This window comes from Blennius ocellaris, assembly GCF_963422515.1.
Source record: "Blennius ocellaris genome assembly, chromosome: 3".
NCBI lineage: Eukaryota > Metazoa > Chordata > Actinopteri > Blenniiformes > Blenniidae > Blennius > Blennius ocellaris.
Window position 1 is genome coordinate 22301303 of NC_137652.1, and position 22165 is coordinate 22323467.

At 41.4% G+C, this 22165-nt stretch overlaps 1 protein-coding gene across 3 annotated transcripts in view; it reads left to right on the forward strand.

The window, feature by feature from the left end:
• sorcs1 (sortilin-related VPS10 domain containing receptor 1) overlaps positions 1-22165 on the forward strand; it is a 194518-nt gene that overhangs the window by 158420 nt on the left and 13933 nt on the right. For 2 of the 3 annotated variants that reach the window (XM_080518788.1, XM_080518790.1), the window contains exons 12-22: positions 1429-1505; positions 3813-3904; positions 4251-4358; positions 8551-8668; positions 10081-10214; positions 13315-13428; positions 14818-14989; positions 15740-15926; positions 17146-17279; positions 18931-19057; positions 21280-21392. In XM_080518788.1, coding sequence (XP_080374914.1) covers positions 1429-1505; positions 3813-3904; positions 4251-4358; positions 8551-8668; positions 10081-10214; positions 13315-13428; positions 14818-14989; positions 15740-15926; positions 17146-17279; positions 18931-19057; positions 21280-21392 — 1376 coding nt within the window. The remainder of the gene's footprint in view (positions 1-1428; positions 1506-3812; positions 3905-4250; positions 4359-8550; positions 8669-10080; positions 10215-13314; positions 13429-14817; positions 14990-15739; positions 15927-17145; positions 17280-18930; positions 19058-21279; positions 21393-22165) is intronic. The other variant, XM_080518789.1, reaches the window with a different exon arrangement.

The following is a 22165-nucleotide window of genomic DNA, read 5'->3' on the forward strand; positions in this document are numbered from 1 at the left end:
CCTGACCCATACACTTTCTTTGGCTGGACAATTTGGATTTCTACCCCAGGTGACTCTAAAACCACCAAGTCCCAGGAGAACATGGGCTGGGAGTCATGACACTCGAGAGGCAAACATTGGTGTTATTGTCCAATTACTTGTGCATGTGCAGAAGAACTATTTACCACTAGCATGTGCTGTAGCAGAGTTTCACAAAAGTTGCCTTCAACCGTTTCCCTGGAGACGGATTCAAAGCATTTTTGACAAGTTGTGTTTTCTGCTGTTTAAACGGACACGGAGCTTTTTGGAGGCTTTTTGGAGAGTTCTACCCTGTCAGCCATTTCACAAAGTTACATTTTATGTGACTTGCAGGACTGTTGTCAAGTAAAAAAAAGAAAAAAGAAGGTTTTCGATTTTCACTTGAAAATAAAAATACCTATTCCTTGAAAACACTGGATCACATCATTGTTGTTTTTCAGGTTTATTTTCATCAAACTAATTAGCCTCTCTTAGAATGTTTAAAAAAGAGAGAGAGAATCTACCAAACATGACATTTTAGCAAAGTAGACAGTTATTAACGCGTGAAGTTTATTGCTTCACACTCAAACTGCTAAAATCACCATGGACTGACATTAGATAAGTATTAATGAGCATAAATCAGCAAAACTCGGCAAAAACCAGCATGAAACCTCCTGAAGGTGTATATTTGCCTCGGCCAACATCCGATCCTCAAGCAGGTGAATAAGATTAGTTGACTTTGGTCACATGAGTTGGAAGATGTTTCAGTCTTTGTCCAAGTGGCTTAATAAGAGCGAATAATCATCCAACGCACAAAACCAAGCGTAATCAAGCGGCTTCGCACCAACATCAAAGTAGGTTATCCCTACAGCACTATTAGAGACACTTGCATATTTACCACATGTCTTCATCTCACCCAGCAAGGTGAGAACGTTAACCACAGGACGTCTCCACTATTATAGATCACCAGCTGGTTGCTCTCCAAGTGTTGTGGGTGTGAAGCTCCCAGTTCTTGAGGAGGATTCGGATTATTGGCCGATCGCGCCTCGGAAACGCTGCCACCTGGCACCAATTACGGGCCAAATTAAAGCAATTACATCCGTCTGTGCAGCATTAGGACGGCTTGTCTAAACATGGTCACAACCGCTGAGGGAAGAATGCAGTAATCGGTATTTATTGGTTAATTTGTAACTTCGGGCAAATGTCGTACTTCCACAGTGGATCTTTGAGAGAAGTGTAATTACAGTCCCAGTGTGCAGCTGCAGGATGGAGCCTCCCGCGGTAGGACCTCCGCTGTTCCAAAGTTTGGATCCGAAAGGAAATTAATTTCCTGTTTTCTGCCTCATGCCATTCTCACAAGCTCAAACACTCAAATTTCTTCTTATTTTATTTTTTTTCATCTCCCGTTTCTGCTCTGTGAATCTCCTGCAGGCTCCATCGGCGCCGAGCTGACCAACACCAACGTCAGCGTGTACATCACCTCGGACGCAGGGAACACGTGGAGACAGGTGAGGAGGACTTTCAGTGGGTCAATACCCTACTGGACTGAAACAAAGGCTCCGAACTGGAGGCGGAAACCTACATCTACACTACAGCTATTTAACACAGCTTAAAAAAAACTGAGGTGATTAAAAAAAAAAGTTTTTGACTTTAAACCTGTTGGGGGCGTTAACCGTGGCGACAGTTGAGTGACAGTGAAGATCTTCCTCTGGTGTCCCACTGACTTAATAATTTCATACCTTCACGCTCCCCTCGCTTCGTCACTGCATGAGACCCATTTAAATAATAACCAGAGTTTAATTCAGTACTTTTGATGTATCTCTGTGGGGGAGGCTGGCTTTGCACTGTCCAACTCAGTTTTAGAGAAACGATGAACGCATTGAAGCAAAAACAATAATCAGACTTTTACAGGAATCATTAAAAAATTTATATTGGCCAGTGTTCTGAAAGTTGTTTAAAAGTTTAATGCCATTACTTGACATTAATAAACATAGCTATTTACCGACTGACCCATTGGAGTCACTCTACTAGTTACTGAAGGTAAAAATAAACAGTTACAATGTAAAGTAACTCCTACATTTTTAATAGTCTCCCTCATGCCCATGGCAGTTATTATCTGACGGTATCATGATGCTTTATAAAATGGATGTCAGCTCTTGTTAAAGAAACAGATTTATGAACTCATCGCAACGAGAAGAAGCAGCAACAAAACAGCTGAGATAAACTGCCAACATACCGACAAATGTGATGTTGCTGTGTGAAGGACTTTCTTAGTTCTGGACTAATGAGGCTTCTTCTTCACTAGGAATGTATTGATATTATGACAAACGTAACTGATAAAGAGCTCCATTCAATTTTCCATTCCCACTATGATATCCAGTTATTAGATACTTGAGTAGAAGTAAAATGAAAATGAACGTTGAAAGCATTGTAAAACGTGTTATCACACAGGTGACATCTTGCACTTTAATCTTGCAGGATTTTATAAAAGTATCATAACTAGTATTAACACATTGTATGTAACTATCTCTGGATTTAATTGTGTCTTGCTTAAAATATTTAGTTGGATGGTCTTTTCCCAAACTCTATTGACTTGATAATGAAAGTGCCAATTGCTGGTAGTTAAAATCAGGGCACTCAGTCTCAGAAAAAAACTGGTTCTTCATGTTGCCGGCGGCTGAGAACTCGCTGTTTGCTCGTTTTGAAATGAACTCCAAAGTACTGCTGCAGAGTTTCTCTTTTAATCTGATAATTAGTTACATCCTAAACAAATAGCCATTCGGCATATGTGACTGTGAACTGACGGACCTTCCTCCTCCTCGTCACTCCCACCAGCTGGTTCATCTCACAGGCAGCAGCTTGTGCTTTGTGAGGTCGACGTCTCAAATGAACCGTGAAGAGCGATCTGACTCATCACACTCGCAATGTAAAGAAACGCCATTGTACCTTCAAGGAATCAGAGCTTAGTCACTGATTCGGTGCTTTTCAATCAATGAAACAGCTGCACTGTGCTTTTTCAACAGGCGTCGTTCATTCATCAAACTTCTACAGCCAACATCGGGGGGGGTCTGCATCTCTCAAGTGAAAACTGAAAACTTTCATTGCATTTGTCATTCAAATGACACAGTTGGATTGTTATTCTGGGGGACCATCAACAATAAAACTACTAAATCCCAGGAGACTTTTTTTTTTTTATTATTATTTATTATTTCTATTAATTAATTCCAGCCATTTGAAATTCCTCGAATTTTGTGCAATCACATTTGTAACCGATATCCATATACACACACACAAACCCATATCCCAAAAAATATATATACACCTTTTGACGATAACAGATGATTAAATTATTGCTTATGAAAATATAGTTATACAAAATTATCTATGTTTAAGTATAGACATACATACACATGCATATCTCATATATGTAATGAACATGCCTGAAAAGGTTTGGGTTTTTTTTTCTTCTCTTGAATTCCACAATTTAGATTTTCCTGTTTAAAAAAACTAAAGCAGAAACAAAACACTTTCTTCAATCGAGATCGGATCTTGAAAACTGAAACATCCTCCCTTTGTTGGTTGCTGAAAGGAGGTCTGTCCAGAAATGTTTTGCTTCCCGTTAAAGTTTTTAGTGAATCGGAGATCAGACGAGGTCCACAGCCTTTGTCAGAGACAATCTGGTGAGCTTTATGAAAAAGTTTGTGATCCTCTGATGATTGTTTCCATTCTTTTGGTTCGTTATTGCCTCTTATATTTTGTTTTGCTGTGTAACTCTTGAGCGTCCGATCTTGTGTTTTTTTTGTCTTCCTCCACAGATGTTCGAGGAGGAGTACGCAGTGCTGTACCTGGATCAGGGAGGAGCATTAGTCGCGATAAGACACACTCCACTCCCCATCCGACACCTGCGGTGAGTCATTTGTCACAGCGTGATTAATTCCCCCTGAGGAAACTCGGTACCGTGAGTTAGTCAAACAAAAGCAGCCGAGTTTGTTTTTCTCGAGCCGGGCCATTTGACAAGCCGCCAGCCGTGAAAGAAAATGGCCGCTCTGAGTTTGAGTTTCACCTTCCTGTGTTTGAAGCCGATCATTAGCGTCGCTCTGACTCATCAATGTTCACTGAGCGCCGTCCTTTCGGTCCTTGCTGCAGAATGAGAGATAAAGTTGTCCGCGGCCTCTCGGGGTCATTAGCTTGTGCACACAGTCGGAAGGGGGATTAGCGCCGGTCCCTGGTGCAGCTGCTGTTTGTGTTCCCAGGTTGAGCTTCGACGAAGGACGCCACTGGACCCAGTACAGCTTCACCAACTCGCCTCTGTTCGTGGACGGCGTGCTGGGAGAACCCGGGGAGGAGACGCTCATCATGACGTGAGTGAAAATACAAAAACTGGACTCATACAGCTATTTGAAAGGAAAGCTAAACAAAGTAAATGGGAGTTTAGTGAAGTTGAAATCGTTAAAAATACTTCTTGGCAAGAGTATAGAGCACATGGCACTTGTAACTGAGTCACTAATTGTACAGTGGTGATTACCAGCTCATGACCGTTCATAAACAACGTTAGTACGACAATGAATTATTTCAAGCCGCTAATGCTAATCACAACTTCTGTGGAAATAGACTAATGCTACTGCTACTTCTCCTACGAATCGGACATCTTTGAGGTTGCCATCAGGAGGAATTCAGGGTTAATGAGGCTCCTCCGGTGAACAGGAGTTTAATGATATTGTCACTGTTCAGACACCAGTTGATGTTAAAATTTGGCTTGTGAGCAGGACAGAGCGCATATTTTCACTTTCTGTAAGGTGCAAGGTTGTCTGTTTTCATGAAAATGGTTCTGCGAGCCACTGACAATGAAACTTTTTGAAAATAACTCACAAGGTGGAAATTTAAAAAAAAAAAAAACTCACAAGTTTTCTGAAATCTTGCTACTATGATTTGCGCACCACAGCCATAGTAAATAGTTCTGCACATGCGCTAGTAGCTGGACAATAACAACAACGTTTCCTCCAAAGACTCCCAGTCCATTTTCTTCTGGGACGTGGTAGTTTTATATAGTGATGGCCAAGTAATGCTTCATGAACCACTGTCTTTATTTTCTGAAGCCACGAGATGGCGCTGTCTCTTCAACAAACGTTTGAAAGCACACTTCATTGCCAGTCTTTCAGATTATCTCTTCAAACAAAGAGTGCTGTCCGGTGAAGTCAGAAAGTAAAGAAAGTGGTTCATGAAGCTTCATTTTGGCATCACTAATTTTATAGTCAACAGTAACTGGAATAACAATCCACTGTGGTTGTCTGTTCATACAAACACCCATGTACTCCCCATTGTTAATGTTTATAGCGAAATGTTCTCTTTGCGCAGATGTGTGATTTCATTAAAAGAAACGGCGCCATCTCGTGCCCGGACATGCCAACTACATCATTTTCAGTTTTTTCTGTAATTTCCGGAATCAAATGCTGAAACAATGCATTTTCCCTTGAGACGTTGACGGGGACTTAATCAAGGCTTCAGTGACACCGAGTTACCAGTTTTCACTGTTTTTACTCCGTTCCTAAGTTAAGTTAATAATTTTGTCTGAAGTTGACAGCGAGCGGGATCGAGACAGCGGCTGTGCAGCTCGGCGGGTTTCATGTATGAGAGTGCGGTCAGCTCACGTCTGCATCGGCACTCCAGCCTGTTTCCCTCCTCATGAATAAGAAAGCTTTGTCTCAAGGTCTCTCCAACTTCAAACCGTCTGTGTGCACATTCTGATCACAGGAGATCAGCGGTTTGGCAGCACAGCGACAGCGCCACCGTCCATTTGAAGCACGCACAGGGGGGGGGGGGGGGGAAGAAACGATAAAAAAATGTTTTTTTTAAAAACTGAGAAAACAGAACAGAAACTCTGCTTTCGCTAAAGTTTGAAGTGCATTAAAAAGTGTGGAGTGCAGCGAGAGCGACTGGTCCTCAGACTGCCGATTTCGAAAGATTTCTTTTGTGCTCTTTCACATCGGTAATGAGGACGGCCCCGAGCTGGAGTGCGTGCATATGCTATGACACAGCACTCCTCCCTCGCCGCTGCACAGACGTGGGAGCCACCAAAGGCTTTCCGCAGCCATTCCATCAATGTTTCAGCGCTTCTGGCAGCGGTGACTGACTGACGGGGACTCGTCTGGGCTGGAGTGGCAGACGGGGGAGCGCAGAGAGCCGGGAAATGCACGGCATTGCTCTCAAGAAGAGAGCAAACAGCAGGTTTAGCTCAGTCCGGTGGTCATTCTTCAGCAGACCATCACGCTGTTTTCTCATCAATTCGTACTCAGTGTTACACTAAGTGGCTGTCGCGGTCAGATGCCTCCCGAGCTAATTGACATTTTGATTGTGATGAATCTGTTGTGGCGCGATCAGGGTTCAGAGACGAGACACACCCACTCAATTTAGCCGGAGATGGATTATTTATCTGCTTTTTTTATTTGGGACCGTGTAAGAAAATTAACTTCCTCAAGCATAAAGATCGTATTGCATTGCTCTTATGTCAGTGAGCGAGGAAAGCACACTTCTTTAGTTACCTTCTACAAGCCATTTAGAGAGTAAAACCATTCCGATGTAGGTGGTGCAATATGTTTAGGACTGAGGGGTTTTCTCAATGCATTAAATGCACTAAATCTTATATGGTTCAAATCTTTTGATAAACTATTTTGTTCCTGTATATATTGTATTCTTTCCATGATGATGGGTGAGGCTCTGCCTCTGCTGCCTCCACGACTCAGTATCACACTTGCTTCTGTTTTTAAACATGTGAATATTTACTATATTTATATCCTCTGTCCATAATATCTGACAAGTTTCTGTACTTTATCCAGCAAGTTGTAGGGAGCTGAGAAAGTGATTCAATACGAATGAAGAAATCATGACAAATAAATGGATTGTAAAGGTGGCATATTTATATTAAAATCAAGTATGTTAGCATTAAGAAAGAAGTTGCTTTAGTGCAGTAATTGAAACAAGTCTGTAGTTAGTGTGCAAGTGTTACAGTCTCGTACAAACATTTTAGGACCATTGGATAGAACTTGTTTAACATACACCAAGTAAAAGAGGGATTGTTCCTAAAGTTACAAATGTTACATTCCATCAACAGCCAAAACACATTACATTTATAGAAGTACCGATCTGTGCTTTGACATTCTTTACTGTCTTGTATATACTGATACTGATGCCCACATAGCCTTCTGCTCTGTGGGCATCAGTATTGTTTTGTTTTTCAGTGTGCTAGATAATGTGTTGAGTGTTTGGGTATGATTAGTACAACTGTAGTGCGCATTGGGCAGTAGCAGCGGTTTTTCGAAAAGTTGCATTTTCATTGTTTAAAAGGCGATAGATAATTTTCAAAAAGTTCCATTTTCAGTTGAAAACAAAGCCATGTATCCAGGGTCTAATAGCACAATACTATTACAGGGATCGCAAAATGCCTAAATCTTTTAGTGCACACTGGTCCAGTAATCATGCAGTTTTTACTAGACTGAAGCACATTTTACTAGACCAAAGTAAAGTTTGGTGATTTTTTAATTTTTAATTTTATGAGGCTGTAATAAACTCATCTCCACAAAAAAGTATGAAATGTATGACTATTCTCTCAAAATGCAAATTCAGGTTAGTGTAACATCAGAAAAGGAAACACGACAAACTATTTATGTTCAATTTGGACAATGTGGGGGTCTGTGTGACGTCATCTCATAATAAACTTGTTATATCTTTAAAATCTCAGAATCACGTAATTAATTCCTGGGGAAATTCTTTAGCAACACAGCACAAACAGCAATTTTTCCATCTCTAACAGCAGAAATTATTGGGACTGTTTTCAGAGTTTAGCGTGGATTATGACGCAGCTTCACAGAGGTGGGAATCGTCTGCTCCTGCGGAGGAGCTGTTGTTTATTGTTTTGATGTCTGTGTTCTCCTCGGCGAGCTGGCGTTATAAAACGGTGACGTCTGGCGGCAGAGCGCCTCGCTGTACAAACAGCCTTGCAAACATCCACGTTGATGCCTTGCGGTGTTTTGAGCGTAATATACATCCATCCAGCAACATGTCATGAAGATTTAGATAGCCGCAATGCTAAATTCCCGAGCATTGTTGCTGGCTGCAAACCGTGGAATGGGTTTCCTGACTCATTCCTCCGTGTCTCATTGAGACCCCCCTCCCTTCAGGAAATCCAGTTCCACATTTTGCAGAGCAGCGGAAATCCGGACACGAGACCGGTATTAAGAGGATATTAACCAGACCAATGGCATTTTGATCAGGAATGTCCAACTGTCCGACATATTTCGCGATCACTGCTATTTCCTTACCATGCTAACATGACCCCACCAGTGTTGGTGCATTTTGGAATCAATCTCACATGTTGGCTTAGCACGAGCCTGGTTCTTCCAGGGGAAAACAACTGGTATGTTTCATATTTTTATCGTCACTTGGTTGAATTTCCAGCGAGTTTTGATCTTTTACTGCAATTCACTCATTCACGATCTCCTCGGCTTGCTCACAGCTCCGTCCGTATGCAAACGGCTGCTGTCATTGCTTTGTTTTCAGGATATTCGGCCACGTCAGTCATCGCTCAGAGTGGCAGCTGGTGAAGATCGACTTCAGGTCCATTTTCAACAGGAGGTGTACTGAGGCGGACTATCAGACGTGGCATCTCCACAACCAGGTACTCGCCAACACTCCAATAAAGATCCCACGTGTTTATCACACCTTCCATAAATACTTTACCACTTCGACTTTTCACACTCGCACTGAGAAGAATCTCCAAATCCATGAACTTTTTATATTCTACTGCAAAGACTTTACGATTGACATGCTTCTCAGTGTGCAGTCAAATGTAAGTAATTGATTTCAGTGCATGTGTTTATTAATGTTTGCATGCATTGGTACACAATATTTGATTCATAGATGGTAGTCCAAGTAAAAGCATAGTGATCTGCCTCAAAGTGTTCACATTTAACCATAGATGTTGAAGTCCTTCTGCATGGAGTTCCTGCGATTTCCTCCTTGACTGATAAAAATGGATTTCAGGTCCATTGGTGACTGAATAAGGAGTGGGCAACTAATTTTCCCCAAGTGCCACGGGAAAAATGTATATGCTATTGAGGGCCGAGACTTAAGCAGATTTGAGTTGTGCTCAATAAGGATGATCTCCTGATGAAAAGCAGTTTTTCTTTGAGAGTTGCTGTTGTTCTTTCCCAGTCTTTGTTTGAAGTCATGAATAATCTATTATGAATGACAAGGTCAAACCATATTTTTTCATTCACTGCCTATTTCCCCCCACTCTAAACACAATTGTTTTTGAAGTAACATTTATTAGCTCTGCTCACCAAGGTACAGGATACAACCAATAATGTAATAAATGCAAATAACATGAAGAAATCTGACCATTTTATATGACATAAGACTCATAATAACAGTGATTTTCATTAGATTCATGGTTTCCCAGTGACACCCTGAGGGTCGGTCATGCAGAGCTAAAGGGCCACAAATGGGCCCCCGGGTCTTATGATGCTCGGGTCTGATCTAAATGTTCTGAAGGCTTGTGAGTGTGTGATGGACAGCTCACCTGTGGAGGTGAACCGGCCTTCACACAGCTGGGATCAGATCAGCACTCTGAGCGGAATATCAGATGCAAAAGATGGATAAATATCAGCAGAAAACTACAAATTGGATTCATCTTTCATTTAATTAGCTGTTCTTTGCAAAAGAAAGCTGATGATGTGGAGCTCATCTCCTACATTTTACATGAAAGTGAGCTTCTCCTGCTCTGCAGCTTCCCGTCCTCCCCCCGTAGACATCAAACCCGCTCAGAATGAACCGCGGCCATTTCTTCACACCCTCCTGCAATCCGTGTGTGTGTGTGTGTGGACGTCCAGATGTTGAGAGCCTCACTATCAGGACTGAGAGGAGTTTTTCAAAGCATCTCACTGCTGACACCTAATGTGCAGCAAAGGAACATGACATGACGAGAGGAGGCTGCTGTTGTCACGTTCACAGAGAGAAACACAGATAAAGATGACTCGGGCGCAGGCAGATTGTTTCCTTCCTTCATTTCATTCAAAAACATTCTTCCAGGGTGAGCCATGCCTCATGGGAGTGAAGAGGATCTACAGGAAGCTGAAGCCCACCTCCAGGTGCGTCATGGGAAAAACCTTCTCAGTGACCATGACATCAGGACCCTGCGACTGCACCGAGGCAGACTTCGAATGGTTGGTGCACATTTCACTTCTGTCGGTTTGAAGTGTGATTATAGAAAAACACATGCGAAGACCTCACTCGTCTTTAATAGTAAGATTCATTTCATGGGAAGAATTACATTTACATTTAAAATATTATCACTTTTTTCGGGAATTTTTCATTTTTCAATTTTTGAAATAATGCATTTTTGTATTATCCCTTTTCTTTGTCAAATTAACAGAATAAGTAGTTTAGTTTTTTTGACAAATCAATTCTTATCTATTTTTCTATATCAACACTTAAGTTTTGTTTTGACAAATTCCTAACTTTTTTTCTCAAATAATATGATCTGACATTTTTTCCCCAAGTCAATGGGACATGCTATTTATATATACTTCCTTCAAGTAAAAGGGATAATTTAAAAATGTTTTTGCTTCTACGAAATAAATGAACAGAATAACTATTGGCAAAAAACTAAAAGCATTACCAAACGTTGTCCAAAATATTTCCAATTCACCTTACATCAAGAAATTACTGCTTTTTGTTTGAGAAACTTCATGAAAAAGAAAGATAAAGGAAAAATGTTGGATGACTGAAATATAGTCAGGGTAATTGCTACCTGCAGATGAATTGGCATTGTAAAACGACCTTGTACCTCCAGTTGTTGTATTGAGTCAGTACAATTCCTTCATTCGGCTCCTGAACAGAAGATGCAGCAGTACGAAATCTCAGAAGACTCACTACTGCCACCCACTGCACACAAGAGGAATGACTTAAATCTAACATGCTGTACCTTTAATGAACATTATTGTATTTTCAAACTAGTCCCATTAACTTTGTTTTCCATTTTGTAAATGTAATCACTTTACGTTGATTTACAAGGATTTAATTTGCTTTTTTGTGGAAGAATTTCCCATGTTAACATTTTTGAAGAGGCAGATCTTTAGTAAGAATGTAACTTTTCCTTTTAAAACTTTTTTCCCTCTGTTTTCCCAAAGTTTATCAGTACCATCGAAAGTAGGCATGAAGGAGCAACTCTGAGTGCAAGATTTTGATTAATTATCTCTATTGTTATTATTTGCAATAACTGAGAGAAAAATTGGAAATTTAAGTGTGGTAATAAAAAACCTGGAGGCTCTGATTAGTGGACTGGAAGTTTCTGCTCCTTTGTATTACAATACTGACCTTAACTTGCAAGTAAAAGTCTAAATTCGTTACCCAAAGCAGCCTCTATTTTTTAAAACGTATCTCTCTTAAGGGGGTCTGACTCTAACTTTAAAGTGCCCCGTTAAATTGACGTAGTTCCCCTTTAAATGCCCGAGGTTATGGCTTTAATTCCAGGAGAATGAGGGCAAACATTCCCCCCGTTCAAGCATGGCTGACTCGAATTAGATGTCGGTCTTTACTGCCGCACCGCAGGCCGAAGCACTGATGAATTTTACAATGTGTTGTGAGATTGAGTCGATGCGTCTCTGTCGACGTGGAAGCGCTGCGAGCTACGATTACATAGCAGCGCCCACCCCGAATCTGCTCACTTCCAACACGTTTTAAAGTTCGCTTTCCATAAATCCATACAGGAGGAGTGAGTTAATTAGAGTTTAAGCTCGGGACTCACATGCCGCTCCGTTTACTCCAAACTCACACCTACAGTACAAACGGAAAGCGTTCAAGAGTCTGCCATGGGATTTCTTTTTTTTTTTGTCATACAGACGTCACTCAAACTGCAGCTCTGAAAAGCTTCTTTTATTTCAAAACTCAAGAGACCAGAATGATTTTGTAAAGATTTGACTGTTTGTTGTTTGTTCTTTGGCCCCTGTTGAACCATTAAGAAGCTCCTGTCTGTGACTTCCTGCATCAATCCGGCTAAAGACGCTGTGAAATCTCCAAAAACACAGAGTTTGAATGTGGAAAGCAGCTGTGGAGGATGTAACAAAGAGATGGGCGACATATCTGTGCAAGTTACTGGAAATAAATGACGACGGTAGCTGGTAGCATCTTTAAAAAGTAGCGGACATATGTAACTTTTAATGAATTAGTTGGTGAGGTTCCTTGTAATTTTCCATGTTTATAATGGTCACGTTATTTGTCGTGTTAGCATTAGCATTAGCTGAACGTCAGCATTGTGTTGGTCAGTTCGCTGAAGTTCGTGGAGGAAGTTTGGTGCCTCTTCACACTTGTTTTTAGGGCTCAAGAAATGAAACAAATGTTAACGGCAGGTTATTTAACAGGTTCAATTAATGAGGAGTTCCTTTTCCAGCAAACAGGGGTTTAGATGAATAGTAACCATTTAGGACAACACTTTTGTCTAATGCCAACAGTCTGAAAGTTAATGTAATATAAAACTGATTTCAAGCACATATAACCGAACAATTGTTGTTCTATCTGTTTTTAAAACATTTTTCTGCAACATGTGTTAAAACTGAGTGTAAATAAGGGATTAAAAGAAAAAATGTCATCGTCATGGACACGCTAAAGAAGTGGGGGGGCTTGTGTGTGTTTCCATCCATCACTCAGAGCTAAAAGGACAAACGTCTTGACCGTAAAACTAAAGATTTCTTCTTTTCTACGTTCAACCCTTCATCTGATTACAGCTGCAGTTACTTCCAGCTCATCCTTGGGGAAAGAAAATATTATTTTTTTTTAGTGTTACATTTTCCTCTTCTTAGCTTTGGCCTGGATTCTGCGTGTGCCGGTTCCCCTGAGTGAGACGGCTCCTGGAATAAGCTCCATCGCACCCATAAATCAGCCATCCTAATAGTGTTCATTAACAATCACAACACTGGTGCATCTGTGTGCGTGTCACACTAATTGGAGCAATTTGTCGCCGTCGTTTCGGGAACGCTCGCTCTGCTTTTAACGCTCTGCACAAAACCCAAAGATGATGACGCTAGGAGGAAAAGCACACGTTGATTTTAAATGTCCCAAAGCTGCTCCGAACAGTTCCTCCATCTTCCTCCATCCATCTGCCTGTGAGACATATCGGTCATTTATTGGGAGACGTTTCGTCTGTAATAGTCTGGGTCTCCTTTCACAATTTAATTTTTCCAAACACTTGTATTTTTTTTAATTTTATTTTCTGTCCTCGGTGAATCCTGATTGGATAAACCGCTCTGTCTGCTCGGATCATTACAGCGATTATGGCTACGAGAGGCGGACCGACGGGAAGTGCAGCCCCGCCTTCTGGTTCCATCCATCATCCATGTCCAGGAGCTGCACCACTGGCATGACCTTCCTCAACAGTACCGGGTATATATACACACATTACTACAAGTTCTACTTAATCACAATTTACCTCTACAGTGACCATCATGTGGAAGGAAGATGCTCCTGTTTTTACAGGCGGTACAGTGGAGTAGTGTCTCGCTCTCACACTACACATTAAAGTTAATCCGTTTCGATTCTGGCCTGAGTGTTTCTGGTTTGAATTTTTTATTTTTTTTTCCAGGCCTGTGTGTGTTTACCCAGGTCGTTTGACTGTGTCGCAGTGGAGTGGAGTGTCTAACACTCTCACTGCACGTTGAGAAGACTATGGTTTGATTCCCAGATGAGATGTTTTGAGTTGGAGATTGTATGTTATTCCTGAAATTGTGGACATTTTTAGGGATGTCACGATATCATGACAGCACACTGGAAGAGTGGCTTGCTCTGTCACATCACGTTGAAGTGTTTCCTTCCAGATCAGGCTTTTCAATTTGGAGATTGCATATTCACACTTAGGATGACAGGGGTTTTTGTTCTCAATACCTTAATGATATTATTGTTGTTGACGCAGTGGATCACAGTGTCACATCATACTGAGAATACCTGGGTTTGATTGTTGAACGTTCTGCTTGGGAATAAAAAAAAATTCAAAAAGTACATCTTTTCTACTTTAATAACCAAAATATTGCGATAAAATCCACAAAACTTCTTTTTCTGACATTGAGAAATAATTGCAAGTGTTCAGTCTGGATTTTTGTCAGCGGTTATTAAATGAGTATGTGATAGGAGACACTTTCATTAGAGGACTTTTCAGATTTTGTCACTTTTAGCTCACTCGATTAAAGGCAAATACGCTTCATATTTTCCCCCACCTTCTTGCTCCTTTCCTTGGTACACAAGAATCAAACTCCCAAGTTGTAACTTCGCACCGCAATTAAAATGACACTTATGGCACTTACTGACGTTTTAGAAAGGAGTGACAGAAGAAGAAAAAGTAGTACTAGTAGAAGGAAAATAAGTTTTAGATTTTATTTTTTTAATTGAACAAAAACTAGCATTTACTTTAAATTTTTATTTTCATGCATGATAAATATACTTATTTATTTGTTAGTTAATTTTTAGGCTTCAGTAAGTGATATAATCATAAAAAAATATCAACCGACAAATGTACAAATTATACATAACTGGAATAATATACTTAATTACTGTATAAATTCTATTATAATGTGAGATGTCTACTCATTATTATAGATATAATGAATAAAATAATGCTGTAATAATCATAAAACTAATTACATTGACATTTTCAGAGATCAATTTGCATTTAAAAATATCTTGTGCAACTTGGTACCAGTTGTTTATCTGTGTTCAGGACCTTTGCCTTAGTATTACTTAGCTCATAGCCAATTAGCTCTTTGCATCCTGTGCCCTCAGCTACAGGAAGGTGGTGTCCAATAACTGCACGGCTGGAGTCAGTGTGGAGTACACGGCCCGAAGGCAGCAGTGTCCTGTCCAGGCGCCCCGAGGCCTCCACCTGGTGACCAGCGAGGGCTCGCTGACTGCCACGCTCAACGCCAACGTCACTTTCCTGGTGTTCCTAGAGGAGGTGAGCCAGTCAAAATAACCTGAGAATGACATAGTATGTGTATAAACACACTTTGCAATCCATGCCTTTTCATTAGCACTTAAGCAAAGTTCGACATAAAAATCTATATAGGGACCTATAAATGTAACCAATATATGGGATTTTTTCTTTCATTATTCCATTTAATCTAATTAGACATTATTTAATGTTTATAAATGTTTTATCGATAAGTCTCCAAGCAAGAAAATAACGGTGTCAAAACCTAGTGTTTTTATTGAAGACTGCCAACCCAAGACTAAGTCCAGATCAAGGCTTTAAAGGGGCCCAGACCAAAATCAATGCGGCCCAGACCAAGACAATATCAAGACATTAAGGGGCCAAGGTCGAGTCAAGACCAAGACCTTAAAGGCCTTGAAAATGTGACCTTGAGATGGTCTGAAGTAATCTTACACAATCAAAAAACTTTTAAAGACACTTTTAAAAGTGTCTTATATTTTGGGAGGATAAAAAAGTGCCCTTCAAAACAAAAAAAACTTTCAAAAACTTTGTCCAACCATTTGTGTAACATGCTCAAACTTGTTTGAGATGGCTCAGGGTTTTAACTGAAAGTGTTGTCCTAAAAGCAGGAGGTCAAATGTTTCTGTGAGTATCTTCTCAGGTTTTTCCTCTTGAATCGTCACAGTGGCCATACTGCTGCTCAGTTAAATGTAATGTCTGTGCTGCTGATAAAGAGCCAGACATCTTACGAGGGGTGGAATGTTTACCATGCAGGGTGACGGAGCGAGGACGAGCATCACGCTGGACTTCGGAGACGGTCACGCTCTGACGTACTCCAACGTGAGCTCCATCGAGGACGGGATCAAACACGTCTACAAGTCTGTGGGGGTTTACAGGGTGACAGCCACCGGGGAGAACAGCTTGGGCTCCGAGACCGCCGTGCTCTACCTGCACGTCACATGTGAGCAAGTCATCGGTCAAGTGGCACTGTGTGGCTGATTGACATTAAGATCAGATGAAGTCGCACAGCTGGCTGGTACAACACTACCAACTTCATCACGAGTGACATTTCGACCAGCAGATCTAGCCCGATGTCGCTCATTAGTTTAACTGCCCAGTGGAATTTTACTCCCAGTCGTGCTTTATGCAATATGTGAGAGTTTCAGGGCTCACACACCAGCAATGCTCCATGCGAAACATGATTAAGGTATGACAGACACACTCATTATCAGCAAGCTGAAGCATGCTCCCAGCAAGTTTGGTTTCTCAGTCTACAGTGTGCATAGAGCAGTGTGTAGACTCTACAAAATGTCCTATGGGTACTGTAGATGCTGTCATATTGGAGCCTCCAAGGATATTGGAGGTACACGTAGTGATCATTTGCGTATGGCGTATAAGTCAGGCTTTATAAGTACGTACTTGTATTGATACTCTATATCGACAAGTTAGTACTCATACTTGTCTATCGGAAATCAGTTACTATCAGATTACAGTATTGAAAGTACAAACCTAACGGCAAGGGTTCTTTACTTCATGAAGGATTACTTTGCCTGTGAGTTACTGTTGGCTGTTTGTCAGATCGATGCATACAAATGTGTATGTGGTTTTGTTTCGGTACAAGTTTGTCCAATTTGTTTTTGCGCTCGAGCTTTCTGCTTTTTATCGTGTTGGGAGGGATTGCGACTGTCAGCCCGTTGCTTTATCTCTTCTTGGAGCTTGCTGCCGCTGCCGCTGCCGCTCCCGCTACCAAACAAACAAGTCAGATAGAACAAATCCCATCACAATCCCACTGCAGTCAGCTGACGCTTCACAGCCCTCAGGAGCCCTCTACAGCCCGGCACCGAGCCGCTCAGGCCACCGCAATCGTATGTTCTGTGTGCTGACAGATGAACCGGAGCTGACTTATTGATCAGGGAGCGCCGTCGCATCCCATACCAGTTTGTCAGTCCCGCATTCTCGCCGTACAAACAGCAGTGGCGGCGATGGGCTTTGCAGTGCCATAGATGAAAAATAACGTGCAGATGGCCCAGTGCAGGAGCAACAGTCAAGCAACTCACCCTCCCAACCCTCCTATAAACCCTCTACCTTCCTCCTTCTGTCTTCATTTCAACCTATAAAGCAGTATCATCTCCCCTCCTTGTGCCTGGAGTTCACTGTGATGTATCTGTGTGCCTGAGTAGGTCAGCTGGAGTATATCCATCTCTCGGCTCCCTTTGTGGCTGTGAGGAACAAGGAAGTGAACCTGACTGCTGTGCTGTGGCCCAGCCAAGTGGGAACGGTCACCTACATCTGGTGGATCGGAAATAATACCGAGGTACTGCGCACACTCTGCACAAGCTGCAGACGTTCTACACGCCTGTTACACTGCAGACACTCTGAACGCACTCTGCAAACTTGCTGCACCAGTCCTGCAAATGTGCTTCACACGACACATACTGCAAACATGCTGCAAAAAAGTCCTAAAAACATACTGGAAACACGGTACGCAGGTTGAGTAAACTGCAAACAATGTACAAAAGCACATGCTAGGTTTATGACACACATCATGCAAACATGCTGCACAAGTTACACATGTTGTACCTGCCAATATATAATGTCCTATGACATGACAATCACGTTGCACACATACTTCCCATGCGAAAACGTGCTACAAACATGTTTCTAATGCTAACACGCAGCAAACATGCTGCAGGCTCGCAAACACCATGCACACGATCCAAACATGCAACTTAGGCGCTACAAACACGCTGCTCAGGAAGTAGACAGATTGCACACTTTTCCTCTCTCAGCTCTGCAATAATTAGGCTGCGGGCTCTCCGTCTCCAAACTGTGAGAATCATTATTTCGTGGAGCTATTTTTGTGCTTTCAGGTTGTACCAAAATATCGCAGCCTTGCTAATCAGCTTTGATAAACATCAGCGAGTCAGCTGACGAATCAGAAACAGCGGATTAATTACTGAAAAGCCAGTGAAGTGTTCAGTGTTGGTGTGAACTGCTACAGCACAGATGATCAATCCTTTATTGTTGGTGCCAGCAGAAATTTAATACCTCTGGTTCCAACCGGTGGTGGACAAAACCTTTGTGCTTTTTCCACATGCAATGCATTCTTTCTTGTCCGGTGTCGTCGAGTTCGAATTGATCTTGAAGCAATTAAGAGGAAAAGATTTTGCTATGTTTGCTCCACTTCACATAGATTTAAAGAAGAAACAGGAGATTAGGTTATTGGTGTTCTTGGAGGCATCATAGCAACATTAAAAAGATAATAATAATTAAACTCTTAAATTAAACTAAACTATACTATGAGGGAATTATTAAGGAATAACTTTTTTTTTTTTTATAATTATTTTTATTTAAATAATCAGAATTGCACATATGCTTACATACACACAGCGGAATTCAATTGGAAGCCCCAGCTTTGACAACATAATAAACTCAGATATAATGTATACATAATTGAAATTGAAATACTCAAATATAAACATTTGCTGAAAAATCATAGTTTTTACACTTCATGAGGTCCATCCTGTGAGCTGGTTTCTGCCCACGGGCCACATGTTGGACACCCTGCTCTACACAGCAGCTACACTCTGACCTGTTTGCTACCGAAACCCCTTTGAGGACCCTGCGGACACATGTAGAAGCTCCACTGCTCTAGTAATCCGTCTTCTTAATTGCAGTTGTGTAAATGTGTTTGTTGGGCGCCGACAGGGAGCTTAAACACAGACAGATGCCACTATCGGCTCGGAACAAAGCGTAGCCGCGTTAGCATCTGAAAACTATCTTAAGACTAAAGAGAGACTGGAGTAATGACAAGAAGCAGCGCGGCGAGCTCTCAGCGGGCCTGTGTCCACATGCACTGCCTGTGCACAGCAACCGGCTGACACCTCTGTAATGTAAATAACAGCCGTGTGAGATGTTAACCAGCCGCTGAAACGGGTCTCTCTTTCTCTTTCTCCCTCTCTCAGCAGCCAGTAATCACCCTGGAGGGAAGCGTGGCATGCACGTTCTCCCGGGAAGGCATCAATACAGTCACAGTGCAGGTGTCCGCTGGGAACAGCATCCTGCAGGACAGAAAAACCATCGCCGTCCATGGTGAGTCCACTCTGAGTCTGACGGCAGGTCCCTGGGGGACGCTGCTGCGTCACCGCCGTAGATGTGAGGCCATTCTCACCTGCTACTGCTCCATCATCACTTATTCACACAAATGTTCTCCTATTATTTGAAAGAAATTCTTATAATTGTAGTAGTGTTATTATGGTAAAACACCAGGTCTGCTATGGCTGGGAATTGAAATCTATCTTCTTTGTAAAGCTATAAAAATCCAGAATGTTGTCCTCCAAAAAGAATCAGACAGCAAATGACTGATTATGTCATGATTTCAAATTAACTTCAACACAGATCTCAGCAAAAACAGAAATATCACTCCCAGGAAAGAAAACATGCACATATAAATACCATTACAGCAATAATCCATCAAATTCTAAGTTGCACATAAGCGCCAGACAGAAAAAAAAAAAGAATTTTAAGTAAGAGAATTTATGCAGATGAAACTTTACAGAAGTTTGCCACTCATCAGAACTTGAATTACTGTTCATCACACTGGAGGAATCAGACAATGCCGTTTCTGTAATCTAAAAAAGTGGGACCTTTCTAACGCTGAGCTCTACAGTGAAAAATTTTGTGATGATTGGGAAGTTTTTAAGTGTGTGAACGTGCACTGACTGAAAATGAGTACAGCCAGTCTTGAGGATAAAACCTGACCGTTGAAGAAACAAACGGCTTTTGAAATGTTGTCGCGTACACAAGGCTTTAGATCCTCACAGACTCTGTTCAGTTCCTCTGAATTTCATCTGATAAAAACTACGTAAAGTACTTTTGATGCTGTCAAGTACTTGATGTGCACTGCATTACTATACTTTAATATATAGAGATTTTTTTAATCATTTCTATTAGAAGTATTTTGAAGTAACTGATTACCAATAAATAATTATTCAATGGTGCTCCAAGCCACAGATAAGATGATTACCCACAATCCTTCTGTGTGTCTATGATAGTTTTTAAAACTTTGACCAGCTGCACTCACCAGCGTTACTGCTCGGCGACGCTCAGCTTGTTGAATTACCTGCTGCTCTCCAGGGAAGTTCCTTAGGGCTCTCCGGGGGCTTGTTGCTCATTCCTGACTCTGGGCTTCAAACTAAAGAGGAGTGAGTGTTTGGATGAGCGTCTCCTGAACTCCGAGTCCTGCTCCCTTTGGGCTTTGAGAAGAGTGAAACCTGCACACGTGTTTCAGCTCAGGATCCTCACGAGTTCAACACTCCATTTTTTTGTAATAACCCAACTTTTGTATCGCTACACTTCTAAGAAAAACGGACCAGCCTTTCCATGTGTGCATCTTCACCAACATGGATGCAAATCATGGATGAAAAATGCTTGATGCTTTGCAGTTGAATAGAAATCAACCAAAACCGTCAAAGTGGCGCTTCAATTCTGAGTTTTGTTTTGTAGTTTATCCTGTGAAACTCTTAAAAATAACCACCTTCAACTTTCAAATGATGATTTCAAGTCATAGGTACATGAAAGTAAATAAAGTGACATGCCTGATGGAGTAAAAAAATACCTGGTTGTTCGATAAAGAAGTTCAGGATGTTTTTTTTTCCCAATGAAATGAATAAATAAATAAATGGGGGGAAAAATCACATCTAAATTAATTAAATGATTGATTTATTAGGATGACAAGTTTTTAGGCAATAAAAAAGCTGTGAGGAAAAAGTCAATAATTTTTTTTTCCAAATGTTCCATTCGACTACACATACACACCTCTTATGTCACAGGCACAAAAGAGTTTTAACGTAAAAGTTAATGTGGTCAAACAAATCTAGTTGAAGTCTGAGCATAGATTATCAGCATTAGATGTTAAAACTAATATGTTGTGAGAGCAGAAGAATGGCCATTTTGGGTGAGGCTAATGCTAAAGCGAATAGCTTGACAAGTACAACAAAGATTCAGTAGTACAGATAAAGCTGGTGGTTTGGTAGCTTTGCATGTTAGCAGTTAGAGAAACAACAACATGACACCATAGTAAGGCCTCCATTGAATTTAATAATATATAAATATCATAGTTTGAGAGGTCACAAAGAGGAACAGTGAAGCAGTCTTGAGCGAAGCGCGTGGATACTCTCAGGTTAAACGTTTTGATTTCCAGGTATTTCAGTCAATGACGTGAAAGGTAGAAAAGTGTCTGAACGAGGCTTTAACCGATGAAACAGATGAAAGCTAAACAGACTCTCGTACATGTTTTTCTTCCCTTCCCGCAGAGTATTTCCGATCTCATCTGCTCGCCTTTTCATCAAACCTGGACGAGCACAACCCTGACGTAGCCGAGTGGAGGCTGGACGTGAGCCGAGTCATCAAGAACTCTCTGATCCAGGTAAAGCTCTCCTCCTCCCCCCCTAACCTCTCCCCCTCCCCCTTGCTGGCTCTTTCATGGAAACCGTTGCTTTTCTCTGGTAAATACTGTGAGCGCCGGACAGGACCCCCCCAGAGTACTGTCTGATCTCCCTACGGCTCCCAGACATGAATCTGACTTTTATGATGATAAATGACGGAGCGAGAGGGATGTGGTGGTGGGGGGGGGGGGGGTGTAACACACAGCGTGCTGATTGGTGAGGCACTGGGAGAGTTCATGGCCACTCAGTAACCGGGGTACTGATGTCGAGGTGTTTGCAGGGATGAATGTTGGTGTGGGTCTGAAGCATTTCTGAAGAGACCAGATGATTGCACACTCTGTACACGTGCATCTTATTGCAGACACACGTGTATCATGATACACAAATACACACAAATATTTCACGTTGAAATCTAAGTACAGACAAACATTTCATTAATGCACATACTGATCAGTGCACACATAAATCTTACAGACACAGAAACATCACAGAAATTAAATTATGAACACACGTGTGTGTGAGTGTGTGTGTTGTATTTCTGATTGCATGGGAGGAAGCGACCTCATCCTTGCATCACATTTTCACAGTTTCTGATCTCAGGAGTCAAAATTGATGCCAAAAATATCTCAAACTCTTCAGTCTTCACTGAACATGTCTTTTCTGTTATTTGTTATTGACATCAATTTCTTTTCCTCACACTAGCCTGGAAGGCAGAGCACTGGGGGGAAAAGAAAACTTTCAGATAAAAATGTGA